At 41.7% G+C, this 14322-nt stretch overlaps 1 protein-coding gene across 4 annotated transcripts in view; it reads left to right on the top strand.

Moving 5' to 3' along the window:
• The window catches only part of LOC126268124 (cyclin-Y), a 60514-nt gene that overhangs the window by 31160 nt on the left and 15032 nt on the right, over positions 1–14322 (top strand). For all 4 annotated transcript variants that reach the window (XM_049973653.1, XM_049973652.1, XM_049973654.1 and 1 more), the window contains 4 exons: positions 2494–2774; positions 3154–3185; positions 3409–3597; positions 3742–3875. In XM_049973653.1, coding sequence (XP_049829610.1) covers positions 2561–2774; positions 3154–3185; positions 3409–3597; positions 3742–3875 — 569 coding nt within the window. In that variant the 5' untranslated portion in view covers positions 2494–2560. The remainder of the gene's footprint in view (positions 1–2493; positions 2775–3153; positions 3186–3408; positions 3598–3741; positions 3876–14322) is intronic.

Genomic DNA, 14322 nt, shown 5'->3' with positions numbered 1-14322 from the left:
GGTGAGAATTTCTACTGGTTGTCTTCTTGCTTCCCAAATCCTATCTTGGCCATCACCATCACCAGATCTCTCCCAATTGAGAATGTTTGGAGCATTATGGTCAGGGTCCTACAACCAACTTGGGATTTTGACAATCTAAAGCACCAATTGGACAGAATTTGGCATGACGTCCCTCGGGAGGGCATGTCTCCCCATGATTGCATAGCAAATGTTTGCACCATACTGTGGTAGGAGACAGTGGATGAGTATATGGAACAGGTCTCTCACAGGATCATCCCCAGAGGACTGACCAGTAAGGTACCAGATTTGGAGTAGGAGTGGTGTGGGGCTGGACTACGATACATTGATTGTGGGAAGAGGGGGAGGGGTGGCAATAAAATACTGTTCTTCCATATCAGCACCAAAAAAATGAAGACACATTTACAAATGTCCTGTACAAACAGATGTCTTTTTTTGTGTGTCACCCTAATAGACACATTCTGAGGAAAGTTCACAATCTTAAAAATGAATTATTGTTTTACGTGCCACCCGTTTCAGAATTGGGTCTAAAGAAGCAGAGAAAATAAATATTCTAATGCATAGGTTGATTATTTAGATGTTTGGATAAGTGTGTAAAATGTTAGGAATAAGATTTTCAACATTAAATAGTTCTTTATACTTCTAACCATTTTAAAAAACTGCTTTTCTTCAGTATTTTCCAATCACAGTGACTCATTTAAATCAGAATTTAGTTAGTAGGTATCAGGAGTTTTGTCTATTTTGAAACTTTTTGCTATAACATAATTGAAAGGATGTGTGTTGTCACTGCAAAAAAAACAATAAAAAACTAGCATCTTCCATAGTGTCATGGTCAATAGATATCTTCCAACAGTAAAAATTGCCCTCTGTTACTGAATAAAAAGGCAACAGTTTTTTAATTCTACAACAGCTACATTTATATCCATAATGAATTTTCTCTATGAAGTGGAGTCTGCACTGATTTAAAACTTTCTGGCAGATTAAATCTGTGTGCCAGATTGGGACTTGAACCTGGCACCCTCGCTTTTCGTGGGCAAATGTTCTACTGACCTAGCAGTCCAAACACTAGTCACGATCTGCCCACACAGCTTTTTTTCTGGTAACAATCCCCAGGCTGTGGCTGAATTAGGTCTGCCCAATATCCATTTTTCCAGGAATACTGCTTGTTCAGAAAGATTGTAGGAGACCTTCAGTGAAGTTTGGAAGGTGGGAGGTGAGGTCAGGTTGTGAGTTTTGCTGGGGTAGCTCAGTTGGTAGAGCACTTGCCCTCAAAAGGCAAAGGTCTCAGATCCTAGTCCCAATTCAGCACTCAAGTTTAATCTACCAGGAAGTTAGATTTTTATCTTTATCTGTTTAAGAGATAGGATCAATTCGTAGCATAACACAGTAAGATGAAACTTAATCTGAACCCTGTACTTTATATCTTTGTATGGAAATGTTAAAACCACTAAAGCCATACTCAAAACATTTTTCTACTCTTTAATGGAACCTTCATTCAACATTGGTGACGTACTAATTGAGTGAAATTATTTAAGAGTTTTTTTTTGTTGCAATTTTTTTTTTATTTTTATTCCCCCCTGCTCTTTCTTTGGAAAATGTGTCCCACAATCTCAAGACATGTCTCTTAACACCAAGTTCTTCTTGAACATATTACTATTACCAGTTGTTATACATTGCCTTGTGCAAGTTAGTATGAGTTCTGTTTAAATTTTTTTACTTGTAGGACATCGTGAAACACCAAAGGATTTTTACGCCCTTAGCTGTTCCTCATTAATGATCCTAATGACTCAATTTTAAGTGTGTGACTTTATATTCATGAACACTGTAGAGAGGGATTTCTATGTGAGCATTTGTGGAACTGGGGGAAGACCGGAGTTTTGACTAGGTCATTGTTCTGTCTGTTGCACATAGTACTTTTATATGGAGTTCCCTCTTTCAGATTTTCATATTTGAGTCATAAAAAGGGACATATTTTAAGGTACCTCTGTAATTTCAATTTATTTCATGGTTAGCATTTACTCTATCCCAAACTCGGAACCTTTACCTTTCACAGAAGCAGGCTCTGTCGACCGACCTATCCAAGCACGACTCATATCCTGTCCTCACATCCTTAATTCTGCCAGTATCTTGTCTTTTACCTTCCAGACTTACTTACTTTGAAAGTTGCTAGACTCAGTCATTAAAGGAATTGCCTGCAAAAGGCAAAGATCCTTAGTTCGTAGTTCAGTCCAGCACACAGTTTTCATCTGCCAGGATGTTTCACATCAGCACACATGCTGCTGCAGAGTGAAAATTTCATTCTGACTCCCTGTCCCAATTTGCATGATAATTTATTTTTTTTTCCGCCAACTGCCTCATGTTTCCTCTACTTTCCAGTGATAATTGTATGATAGTAAAAACTAATTTACAGGTATTGTAATAGTTTGCAAGGCAACTTTCATTGTTGAAAGTAAATTTCTTCTTATCATATTACAGGTGATGTGATCCCCCTTTACGCAATCTTAAGCAACCATACAGACTGTAACATAAATACTAGTCTGGAATGGGCAATAAAAATAGTTGTTGTCCTTACTCCAGCCCCAATGCTGGAGGTAAAGATGATGAAAGGATTGAAGAATATCTGCCTGAAGGAGAAGAAAGTGTGGGTAATCTTCAGCATATAAGTGAACGTGAGCCAGAGGACTGGGACACAGATCCATCACTTCATCCGAAGGCAGGAACAATATTCATGGAAAGATCAAAAGCGTCAATTGAGAGTATGTTTATCCGTCTTGTCTCTTAGCTCTAGATTCCCCTTAAAAAACAAAAACAAATTAGTACATTGTCACCTAATTTGTTTGGAAGTTTGTGAATGATTATTAGGTGTGGTAGTCTGTTTTGTAATAGGTGGCAAGATTTTGGCATCTGATATATACACCCTAGACTGTCCTCCAGAGAAAAAATTGAGAAGTTAAGCTGAATTTTTAGATTTGGGTTATTACCCTCTTCCTGTTCACTGAAGTTGTAGTATTAGAACACATTCAGTTTTGTCTATAGGAATGTGGAAGAATATTTATATTTCTATTTTGTATGTATTTGTAGTTTTTGTATACCTATAAATACTTCCTATCCCTAACCTATTTGTATATTTTGCAGATGGCTTGGTGAGAAAGAGAAGCCAGAATCATGTATGTAAATAAAACTAATTTAATCAGTTTTATCTGGTACTTCCCAAAAACTACATTATAAAAGAAATTACTATTAAATCAGTAAAAGTACTTATAGACCAGTTGTTGCAAAATTTTATTTGTTGTTTTGGATAAATATGATATCCACTTGCGTTTCTGTTTTACAAATTGTTAATTTTAATGTAAATTGTGGTGTGTGTAGAAAATATGCTTTATGTTGCAGCTGGTTGACTCAAGACCATTAAAGAAGAGCAGCTCATGTTCCACAATATATCTTGATGACAGTACAGTTTCTCAGCCAAATTTAAAAAATACTGTGAAATGTGTAGCTTTAGCGATATATTATCACATCAAGAACCGAACATCGCATAGACAATTAGAAATTTTTGATGAGAAACTTCATCCTCTGTCTGTAAGTACATTTTAAGAACAGGTGTAGTACATTTCAGAACATTTGTTTCTACTTGTGAAAGTGAGTAAACATGTATCACCACGCAAAAATATAATAAATTTATCACTGTGATGTTTTCTCATTACCACTATGTTTCCTTTACAGAGAGATGCGGTGCCCGAAGATTATGATAGACATAATCCGGAACATAGACAGATTTACAAATTTGTGAGAACCCTGTTTAATGCTGCACAACTCACAGCAGAATGTGCAATAATCACTCTTGTCTACTTGGAGAGGTATTTTGTATTAATATTTTCAAAAGGAAATTTTAAAGTTTTTTATTTTCTTATAGATTAGAAAATGATGATAGGATATTTAAAACAGTTTCAATTTGATATAAATAATGCAACTCTGTATTAATGATGATTCAAGATATTCTGTTTGTTGATATTAAGTGTAAAATAGTTATGTATTTAAATTGACAAAATCAAATTTAGTTAGTTAGTTAATTTCACATTCCATGGATCATTTGCATGATAAATTGTAATGATGTGGATCAAGTCATTTTATACACACATCACAGTTTAATTTTTAAACATGGCTACATGCTGAACTTTTATGAAATGGGTAGTGGGCTTTCTTTTTTTTAAAATAAATTATATTTCTTTTGTACTGCAGTGATTATTTACAAAAAAAATTGTGGGGCAATGCTTACTGTGAAGATGACACATTGAGTTGCTCCGGCAGCTCGGACCACCTCTGATCCAAGCTACCAAGTAGGCGGTTGCACGCACGTGTGTGTGTGTGTGTGTGTGTGTGTGTGTGTGTGTGTGTGTGTGTGTGTGTGCGTGCGTGTGTGTGTGCGTGTGCGTGTGTGCGTGCGTGCGTGCGTGCATGCTTGCTTGTGTGAAAGTGTGTGTTTCTCTTTCTTTTTCTGATGAAGGTTGTGGCCAAAAGCTTAACGTGTCAACTTTACAGTATGTAGCATTCTGTTTTTTCCCACATTGCTGACATTCCAACCTGGAGTTTCCAGTATTTCATGAGGGAATAAATATACTGTGATGCTGTAGTCAGAATTCCCAACTTGTCAAACAGTTGTCTAAAAGATAATTGTGGGAGTGCACCACATATTGCTCTTACAGCATGTTTTTGACAATGAAGACTTTTTCTTAAAGAAGAGTTATCTCATCAATTCATTGATTTGTCTCTACCCAAAATTTGCAATGATTGTAAGTGCAAATGTGGCTGAACTAAGTTGTAGGAGTTTCAAAATGTGCTTTTTCTAGTTTAAATCCTCATCAATATGAAAACCTAAGAATTCTGAAGTTTCCACACCATTCATTATTTCCTCACTGTGTGTTACTCTTTTCATTGGGGTAGTACCCCTAGATGTGCAGAACTGAACAAGTTGTGTCTTTTTAAAACTGAGGGTGAAGCCATTCACAGAAAACCAGTCATTTATACTTGTAAGAACATTGTTTAATACTTCTTCTGTTTCTGTGTGTATACTTCGATTGATTATAATACTAGTGTCATCTGAAAAAAGAACTAAATCTGCTCATTGTATGTTAGATGGAAGATCATTTACAAACATGAGGAACAATAGTGGACCTAAGATTGATCCTCGGGGTATCCCATACGTGTTCTCTCCCCAGTCGGAATAATGTCCTCGAACTACACTGTTTGAATTACTAAGTACACCTTTCTACATCCTTTTGGTTAGATATGAAATTATCATTTTCCTTTTGTGTACAAAATTATGACATACACACATTTGTAAGTTTTTAGGAGGGCAATCAATATATTAAATGTGATCATAAATTCCGAATAATCTGCAGAGGTTGAAAGTAAGTAACAGTTCTAGCTTTCCTGTCTAGTTCCATATGTGTGCACCAACTAAACTAGAAACTTATATTACGCTCTAGGGGACTCAAGGTTCTTTCATGAGTTTATGCGTGGCGCATGCGGGGCCCCAAGCCATTGCAGCCCATTCTTCATTCCTTGGCTGCATTTCCTTCACCCTGCCCTCTCCCTCCCTATCCTCACTCCTACCCCCTTGCCACCTCCTCCCCCTCTCTGTGTTCAGATTTATGTTGACCTGGCTATCCACCTGGTTTCTTGTATTGGTTGCAGTTTTGTTCATTTTTGCCTGTTCTTTTATCCTTTTCTGCATTTAGGTCCCCACTTGATGTTTGACCTGCACTTAAAAACTGTGAGCCATATGGGGAAGAACTCCCTCCCTAGCAACTATGGTGTGGATTCATCTTCCCCCTTCCTTACCCTCTCCCATCCCCAGTGTAGCCTCCCTAGGTGCTAGGTTGCAAGCATGTGTAGCCATTCCGTGTGGTGGGGCTGTTACCTACCCATATGGCTGAGCCCCCTGACAACACAGGGATCGTACTACTGATACTTGAGCTGTTCCCTCCCCATGTATGCCAAGGAGTGGTTGCTTATCTTCTTGAAGCATCAGAACTCCCGGCCAGACGGCCCTTGCTGTGGCTGGGTGGTGCCCATGGGGAGAGAGCCCCTGGTCGGAGTGGGTGGTATCAGGGCAGATGCTTGGCACATGGAGCATATCAAGCTGCAAAAATCTGCCCATTCTCAAGTGTCTGTTGCTTTGAATGGTGAAGGATTCTTGAATGCTGGCTACATATGGGAGTAGTGCCAGGTTCGCCGTGTTGGGAAGAAACCCTTTCCCCGTTACCTCGTACTACGACGGATGGGGACCCATTCACTGCCATAAAGCCATTGTTTTTCATGGAAAATATTGGGGACAAGTTTGCTGAAGCGGAGTCTTTTAGTAAGATGCAGTCGGGCTCCCTGTTGATCAAATCTGCTTCTGTCACCCAATCTGCAGCTCTTTGTGCCTATGATCATCTTGGCAATGTCCCAGTGTCTGTCACTCCTCACCGATCTCTGAATATGGTCTAGGGAGTACTTTTTCATAGGGCCCTCTTCCTGAAAACTGATGAGGAACTCTGGGCTAATCTGAAGTAGTGTGGCATTAATTTTGTTCGACGTGTGTAGAAGGGTCGCGAAGATAACCGCACTGATACTGGTGCATTCATTCTGGTTTTCGAGGGGATACCCTCCCAGAGAATGTCATGGTTATGTGCTACAGATGTGACGTGAAGGCGTACATCTCTCCATCTGTGCAGTGCTTAGTTTTTGGGCATATGTCTTCCTGCTGTACAGTGGACTTTTTGTGTGGTTGCTGGCCACCCACTCCATGAGGGAAGCCTGTGTTTCTCCACCTGTGTGTGTCAATTGTGCTAACTGCCACTCCCCTCACTCGCTGGATTGCCCGGCTTACAAGAGAGAAAAGAAAATCCAAGATTAGAAGTTCCTGGATCTCCTGTCTTATGCTGAGGCTCATAAAATGCATGAGAGACTCCACCCAGTGTCACTGTCTTCAACTTTTGCATCTGTTACTTCATTTCCTCCTCCTCCCTTGTCCTTACCCCAGCCCCGTCCCTCTCTTCCCTCTCATGACCTCCCATCAGGTAGCCGCTCCCTCTTCCCAGTCAAAGAAGTGCCCCCCTTCTTCGGCATCTGCTGGTTATCGGGCTCCCTCCTGGGATCCCTCTCCCCAGCGTCTCTCAGGCCAGAAGACTTTTACCACCACAAGGTGCACCATCTGTGCACCCCAAAGTCGCCTGCTCTCTTTCGGTTCCAGATTTTGCAGAAGCCTGTACTCCCCCTGTGCCCTACCTTCCTCCACCTCAGAGAGAGGAGGAGGAGGAGAAGAAGAAGAAGAAGAAGAAGAAGAAGAAGAAGAAGAAGAAATCCCAAGACAAGGTGCCCCTGGTGCCCCCGAAGGTGCCATCTCTCCTGTCTCAACATTAGTTTGACATCTTATTTATGGATGTCACCCCATCCTTGTCGGTGATGACTACTGACCGAGTGACCTGACCTCCACCTTGGCTTCTTCAAGTCTGCCTTAGACTCTTGCCACATAATCATCCAGTGGAATTGCAACAGATACTATTGCCACCTACTGGAAATGCAATATCTCTTCTCTTCCTATTTTGCGTTCTGTCTTGTTCTTCAAGAAATGGATTTCCAACTTTTCGTGGTTATTGGGTGTTCTGTTGGAACAAGGCTGACCTCTGGTGGGGTCTGCAATTTGGTTCGCTCTGATGTCATTAGTGACTGGATCCCCATACATACCAACTTGGAAGCAAAGTGGTTCGAGTGCAAACGACTCCAGCAATCCCCATTTGCAATGTCTACCTCCCTCCAGGTAGGCCACTTGCTTATGTTACACTGTCTGCCTTAATCCAGCAACTCCTGCTCCCTTTTCTCCTCGTTGGGGACTTCAGTGCCCACCACCCACTGTGGGGGACGTCACTTCAATGGTTAGGGGTATCCTAATTGACCAACGTATCACAGACCTCGATTTGTGTCTCCTCAATGATGGTTTCCTTACACCACTTCAGTGCTGTTCAAGGCACCTTCTCTGCTATCGATGTCACGGTCTCCGATCTCCTCCGCTGCCCTCATGACTTCCCTACATTGGTCATCCCATGATGACCTTTGTGACAAGACCACTTTCCAGCATTTCTATCATTCTCCTGCTGCCGCCAGGCAGACGGGCCCCCACGATGGGCATTCCGCAGGGCCAATTGGCCTTTCTATATCTCTACTGTCCACTCTGACACCTCCCTCTCAAATTCAATTTATGTAGTCATGCAAGGCTCCTCTGCCAATATTCTTTATGCTGCTGGTACTGTGGCCGTCCTATCCACAAATCCCCCTCATTGTCAACCAGTACCATGGTGGACCAAGGATGTCGCAGTCTCTGTCCAGGACCATCAACGGGCACTGCAGCAATTTAAGCGACATCCTTCACAGATCAACCTAATCACTTTAAAGCGTCTCCGTGCTAGGGCTCATTACCTTACTAAGCAGTGTAAAAGGGAATGCTGGGAGTGCTACTTTTCCTTCCTGGAGATGTATGCCTCTTCATGGCAGGTTCGATCCAAGCTACATAGACTTCTGGGCTGCCAGCAGTGGTAAACTCTCCAGGGTCTGAACTTTCGAGGTGCTCTGTGCACAGATCCATTGGTTCTCGCGTAACACCTCATGACACACTTTGTCGTTCTCCAGCAGAAACACAGAGTTGAAAACACCCACCTCTTTTTCGTCCCACACCACACTGAGCCCTGAAATCTGGTTTCGCAGGACAGAGTGGATCAGATTGTTGAAAGGGCCTAAGGTCAATTACTGTTAGTTATACAAAAACACACACAACTTCATTGTTCAAACCAATGCACAGTTTTCTCTTTAAAACAACAAAGATAAATTCAAGGCTGAGGGCCCAAGTAACTTCTCCAGAATAAGTTTGAATGATTATTTAGAGTAACGGCTGAAGGCCTTACTTAAGCAAAATTACAATATCTTCTTGGCTAAAGGCCAAAATAATATTTCAGATCAGCTATTTAAAAGCCAAACTCTTACAAATTCCAGCTAAATGTCATATTAAGGAAAATTCAAGTTAGTTCTTCGGCTGAAAGCCCAATTAAAAAAATTTTCTTTACATAATAAAAGAGAGACTGTAAAGATAAACCTTTACACAGTACAACAGAAAAACATCTTAAGAAAACCTTAAGAAAAGTACTTTGTCGGCTGAAGGCCCAAACAATTACTCAAGAATAATTAAAGACGACCTTAAGATAAACATTTACAGAACACGGCTGAAGGCTGTTTCAAGAATTTAAGATAATTAAAGAGAAACTTTACAGAGAAGGATTTACATATTAAAGCCACAGATTCTGAAACAAACATGGCTGAAGACCTAAATGCAGAGCAACAAGAATTTTAAATGAAACGTGGCTGAAGGTCTAATCTTAAAGTTGTTATGAAGTTCAGCTGGAGGTCATATACTAAACATAAAACAGACAATATTAATACACGGCTGAAGGCCTGGCACAGTACCCGCGACCAAATAAAGTGACAATTACAAACAACGAACAGTGGTGCTCAGAAGTCTTCCAAGGGTCAGCCTGGGGAGGAAACTCTAACCACAATTAAGGTGAGACAGACAGCCATGCGTAACTTTAAACAATCGGCTTGCAGCACGACCTATGGACGACTGACAAACTAAACAACCGCCTAACCAATTCCCTTCCACCTGGCCAACAGCACGACAACCAAAGGTTATCAACGAAGACAAAAATCGCAGCAGCACTACATGTTGATAATTGGCATCAAAACACAGTCAAGGCACACTCTCTCGCAACCGACCGATTGGCTACTCCAGTACGCAGACAGCATTCATCTTCTCAGTGGAAATCACAGAAGCTACACACAATTCCACATAAACACTTGCACCAAGAACTCCAACAATCCTAAAACCAATAACTGTGGAACAACAAGGAGAAATGACAAAGCACACACATGCAGAGTTTCCATAAGTGGTCGGTGACCAAATACATGTCGTCCTATGAGACGACTAACCGAACGACCAACCAAGGTCTTCCCCTCTCAAGTTATGAGTGCCGGGAACAGTCGGGTGAGTCGTGGCAGTCCAGAGCTCACTGCAGCTCCAACCCAACTCAACTCAATGTCCATTGGAAACTTAGAGACACAGCAACCCGGGCACACTGGCTCAGACCCAACCATGCAGAGGGAACACTTGCCCATTGGCCACCCGACTTCTCTGCACCAGGAAGGAACCAACCCACGTCCGGCAAGATGACTAAATGATGAGGCCCAGAAACGGTCAAAAGACCAAATACATGTCGGCCGATGAGACAATCGACCGAATGACCAACAAGTGGTTGTTCCTGCTCCAGTCTCCTGTTGGACAGTACATGTGTGTCGCCAATTGGTGCTGCATCCCAACTGTTGCTCTGTGCCTGAATGACTTCCAGTCACATGTCGACCTGGAAATACTATCAGTTGCTCCAGGGATAGTACAACAGAGCACTTATTGATAAGTGCTGCTGCTGCCACTCACGGGCAGATAAGGCAGGAAGTTAGTGACACCAGTAAATGAAATAAGGAAGCGAGGCGGCAGTACAGTAAGAGAAGATGACAAACAATAAGTGGAATGAACACAAGCTGCGCATGGCTCAAGCCCTATAATGCACCCTTCACTGAATGGGAATTGATGCAGCACAGCCCCAGGCCTGAATTCCATCCACAACCAGATGATCCAACACTTGGATGTTTCCCAGAGGCAACAGCTCCTCAGGGTCCTAAACCACATTTGGCTCATGGGTGCTTTTCCATCACAATGGCGAGACAGTATAGTTATCCCCAATCTTAAACCCAGGAAAAAACCAACATTTCTCGACAGCTACCACCCAATTAGCATGACAAATGTACTTTGTAAACTGCTCAAAAGGATGGTCAGCTTCAGATTATGTTGGGTACTCGAATCTCAGGACCTTTTGTCCCTGTATCAGTGTGGCTTCCGGGCAGGGCGATCTCCAACTGACCATTTACTCAGATTGGAATCAGCCGTCCGACAGGCTATCACTCATCGCCGGCACCTTGTTGCAGTCTTCTTTGATGTATGTGAGGCATATGACATGGCTTGGTGCCATCACATTTTAGTTACGATCCATGACTGTGGCTTCCGTGGTCCCCTTCAGATTTTTATCTGTTAGTTTTTATCTTACTGGCTCTTCTGGGTTTGAGTTGGCACTTCACTCAGCACCCTTCATATTCACGAGAAAGTTATCCCACAGGGTTCTGTGTTAAGGGTCACTCTCTTCCTCATTTCCATCAAAGGGCTTGTGACATCTGTTGGGCCTCTGGTTACCCCACTGTTGTAAGTTGACGATTTTTGCATCTGGTGCAGCTCCCACTTGGTAGCGTCTGCTAATCGCCAGCTCAAAGGCGCCATCCGGTGGGCCTCTGTGTGGCCACTGCCCATGGTTTCTAGTTTTATCACTCCAAAACGCGAGTTATGCATTTTTGTCGTTGGCCCTTAGTACACCCCGATCCAGAACTTTATTTAGGCAACCAGCTCCTTGATGTTGTAGTACAGTCCTATTGGGCCTTATTTTTGATAACAAGCTGACACGGCTGCCCCACATTCACCACCTAAAGATTATATGTATGCAGAAGCTTAATGCTCTCCACTTCCTGATCCACTCATCTTGGGATGCAAACCATTCTGCTCTTCACCATCTTTACTTGTCCAGACTAGATTATGGTAGTCAGGTTTATGGCTCAGGAGCTTCTTCCACTTTGAAACTACTTGAACCTGTCCATTATTGTGGGGTGCATCTAGCTATTAGTGCCTTTCGCACTAGTCCTGTTGATAGTCTCCTCACAGAAGCGAAGATTCTCTCTGTGCACATCTGATGGAGCCAACTCCTTGTTTCTTATGCAATCGCCATTTGCCAGTTTCCAGACCATCCTGTGTACCCTGTGCTCTTCGCCAAGGAGGGATGTATCTCTCCTAACTCCCTCTCACGGGTGGGATTGCCGGGTGGAGTGCATCTCACTTCCCTCTGTCGGTATCTCGATCTCCACTCACTGCACCACACTCTGTGTCTTTCCTCCCATACCCCCCTTTAATGGTCCCTAGACCAACAAAGGTTTTCTGGCTTCTGTGCCGTCCTTGCAGAGTTTCGGGGCGCCACCATCTTTTACACTGATTAGGTGGGGTACACTTTCACATATCTTACTGGCCTCAAACACTATTTATTGCCGGGATCATGTAGTGTGTTCACAGAAGGGCTTCTAGCCATTCACAGGGCCCTCCTTTTTGTTTCTCAGGCCTTTCTCCACAGTGTTTTAATTTGTTCATACTCCATAAGCAGCCTGCAGTCTATTGACCAATACTACTCTTGTCACCATTTGGTGTCTACTATCCAGGACCTCTCTGCCCTTCAGCATGCTGCCTGTTCAGTTGTCTTTCTCTGGGTCCCAAGTCATGTGGGCATCCCAAGGAATGAAGTGGCTGACCATTTGGTTAGAGAAGCAGATACTTACCCCCATTTCTTTCATGATTCCAGTTGCGGATATGCAGATCTACGTCAAATCTCTCTTTGCTCAGAAGTGTAATGCCATCTGGAGTGTTGCTACTCATAGTAATAAACTCTGCACAATCAAGGAGTCTGCTGCAGTTTGGTGCTCTTCCTTCCACTCCTCTCAGAAGTAGTCCACTGTTACATGCTGTTTATGCATAGGTCGTACCCAGCTCACCCATTGTTTCCTCCTACCTAATGACCCACCCCCACAATATGGTTGTGGAGCCAGACAGATGATATCTCACATATTGGTAGAATGTCCCCTTCTTTTGTCCTTTAATGTTAAGTATAGTCTTCCTGATTCCTTAAATTAGCAGATGATCCACAGATGGTTGAACTGGTCCTCGGTTTCCTCTGTGAAACTGGCTTTTATTTTCAGAGCTTTTATTTTCAGATATGAGGTTCTGCTTTAGTCTTAGAGCAGGAGCAGGCTGATTGTGGTTGGGACTTCTTTTACTGCCCCCCCCCCCCCCCCCCTTTTCTTTTGCTCCAGTTTTTAGATTTGGTCTCACCTTTTATGCCTTTACTGCTTGTGTTTAATGTTAATTATTTTTAATTTGACTCCCCTGACTGGATCCGTCCACTTTTAGCAGACCCTCTTTCTTCTGTGACTCACTTCGGAATTGCAGGACTCATGATCTCGCCATTTGGTGCCATAACTCCTCTCAATTAATTAAATTAATTTAAATTAGGTACTTATATTATGTATATCCATAAGTGCTTTGACAAAATTCTCTAAACATCTTATATGAGAATGTTTATTTTATTTATTTCCATTGTCAAAATGTAATCGAAGCATGCACTGATTTCAGTAAATCTGTGAGCTACATGTTGAGGGTAATGAATGCATAAAATGATCAATTTTCTTAATGATAATGGAACTGCCATTAAAATTTAAATATATCTTTCATGAAGATTAACACAAAAATTGAGCAAGCACTGTCTTAATGTGTCATTTGTGCAACATACCTGAACAGACAAGAGGCTGTAGCATATTGATAATCAACAAGGAGCTTAAATCAGGTTTTCACTTCTTCTGTGTGGTTTTTACAACATGCAGAATGTAGATCCACAAATCAGATTCAGCTGTGCTCACTCTTCTTTGTATTTCCAAACATGTCACATCTGTGTCACTGAATAAAATGTCTTTTGATCCATGACAAAAATTATCTCACAATCCAGGTGACTTGTATAGTACAATTTGGTGTGGTCTCTATGTGCAGGCTTGTAAGACATTGAAATGCCAGCAGTTATTTTCACATGATTGTTGCGATCAGTGTAATAATATAAGCTCAGGTAGACATGTGATTTTCTGGATGATCTTTAAAAGGTGCAATTTTTAACTGTTCTGCACTTATAGAGGTACTTCATTTGAATTTGTTGGCAGCAATTACATTCTAAATTTGCTTTTGGTGAGGAGATAATTTTTAGTTTCTGAAGTTCCAATACTGCATTTTGCATTAATATGTTACTTCTGTTGTCATTATATGTTGGCAAAAATAACATTAAAATTATTCACATAGATGAATGTGCTATTATTATCTATGATTGATAGTGTTTCAGTCCTAAAAAAATATCTCTCTCTCTCTCTCTCTCTCTCTCTCTCTCTCTCTCTCACTCACACACACACACACTAACTAACTAACTAACTAACTAACTAACTAACTAACTCTCTCTCTCTCTCTCTCTCTCTCTCTCTCTCTCTCTCTTTCTCTCTCTTTGTTTACTTCACTGTTGTATCTTGTGCTTTATT

This window comes from Schistocerca gregaria, chromosome 4, assembly GCF_023897955.1.
Source record: "Schistocerca gregaria isolate iqSchGreg1 chromosome 4, iqSchGreg1.2, whole genome shotgun sequence".
NCBI classification, from domain to species: Eukaryota; Metazoa; Arthropoda; class Insecta; order Orthoptera; family Acrididae; genus Schistocerca; species Schistocerca gregaria.
This window is presented reverse-complemented; position numbering and strand designations above follow the sequence as displayed.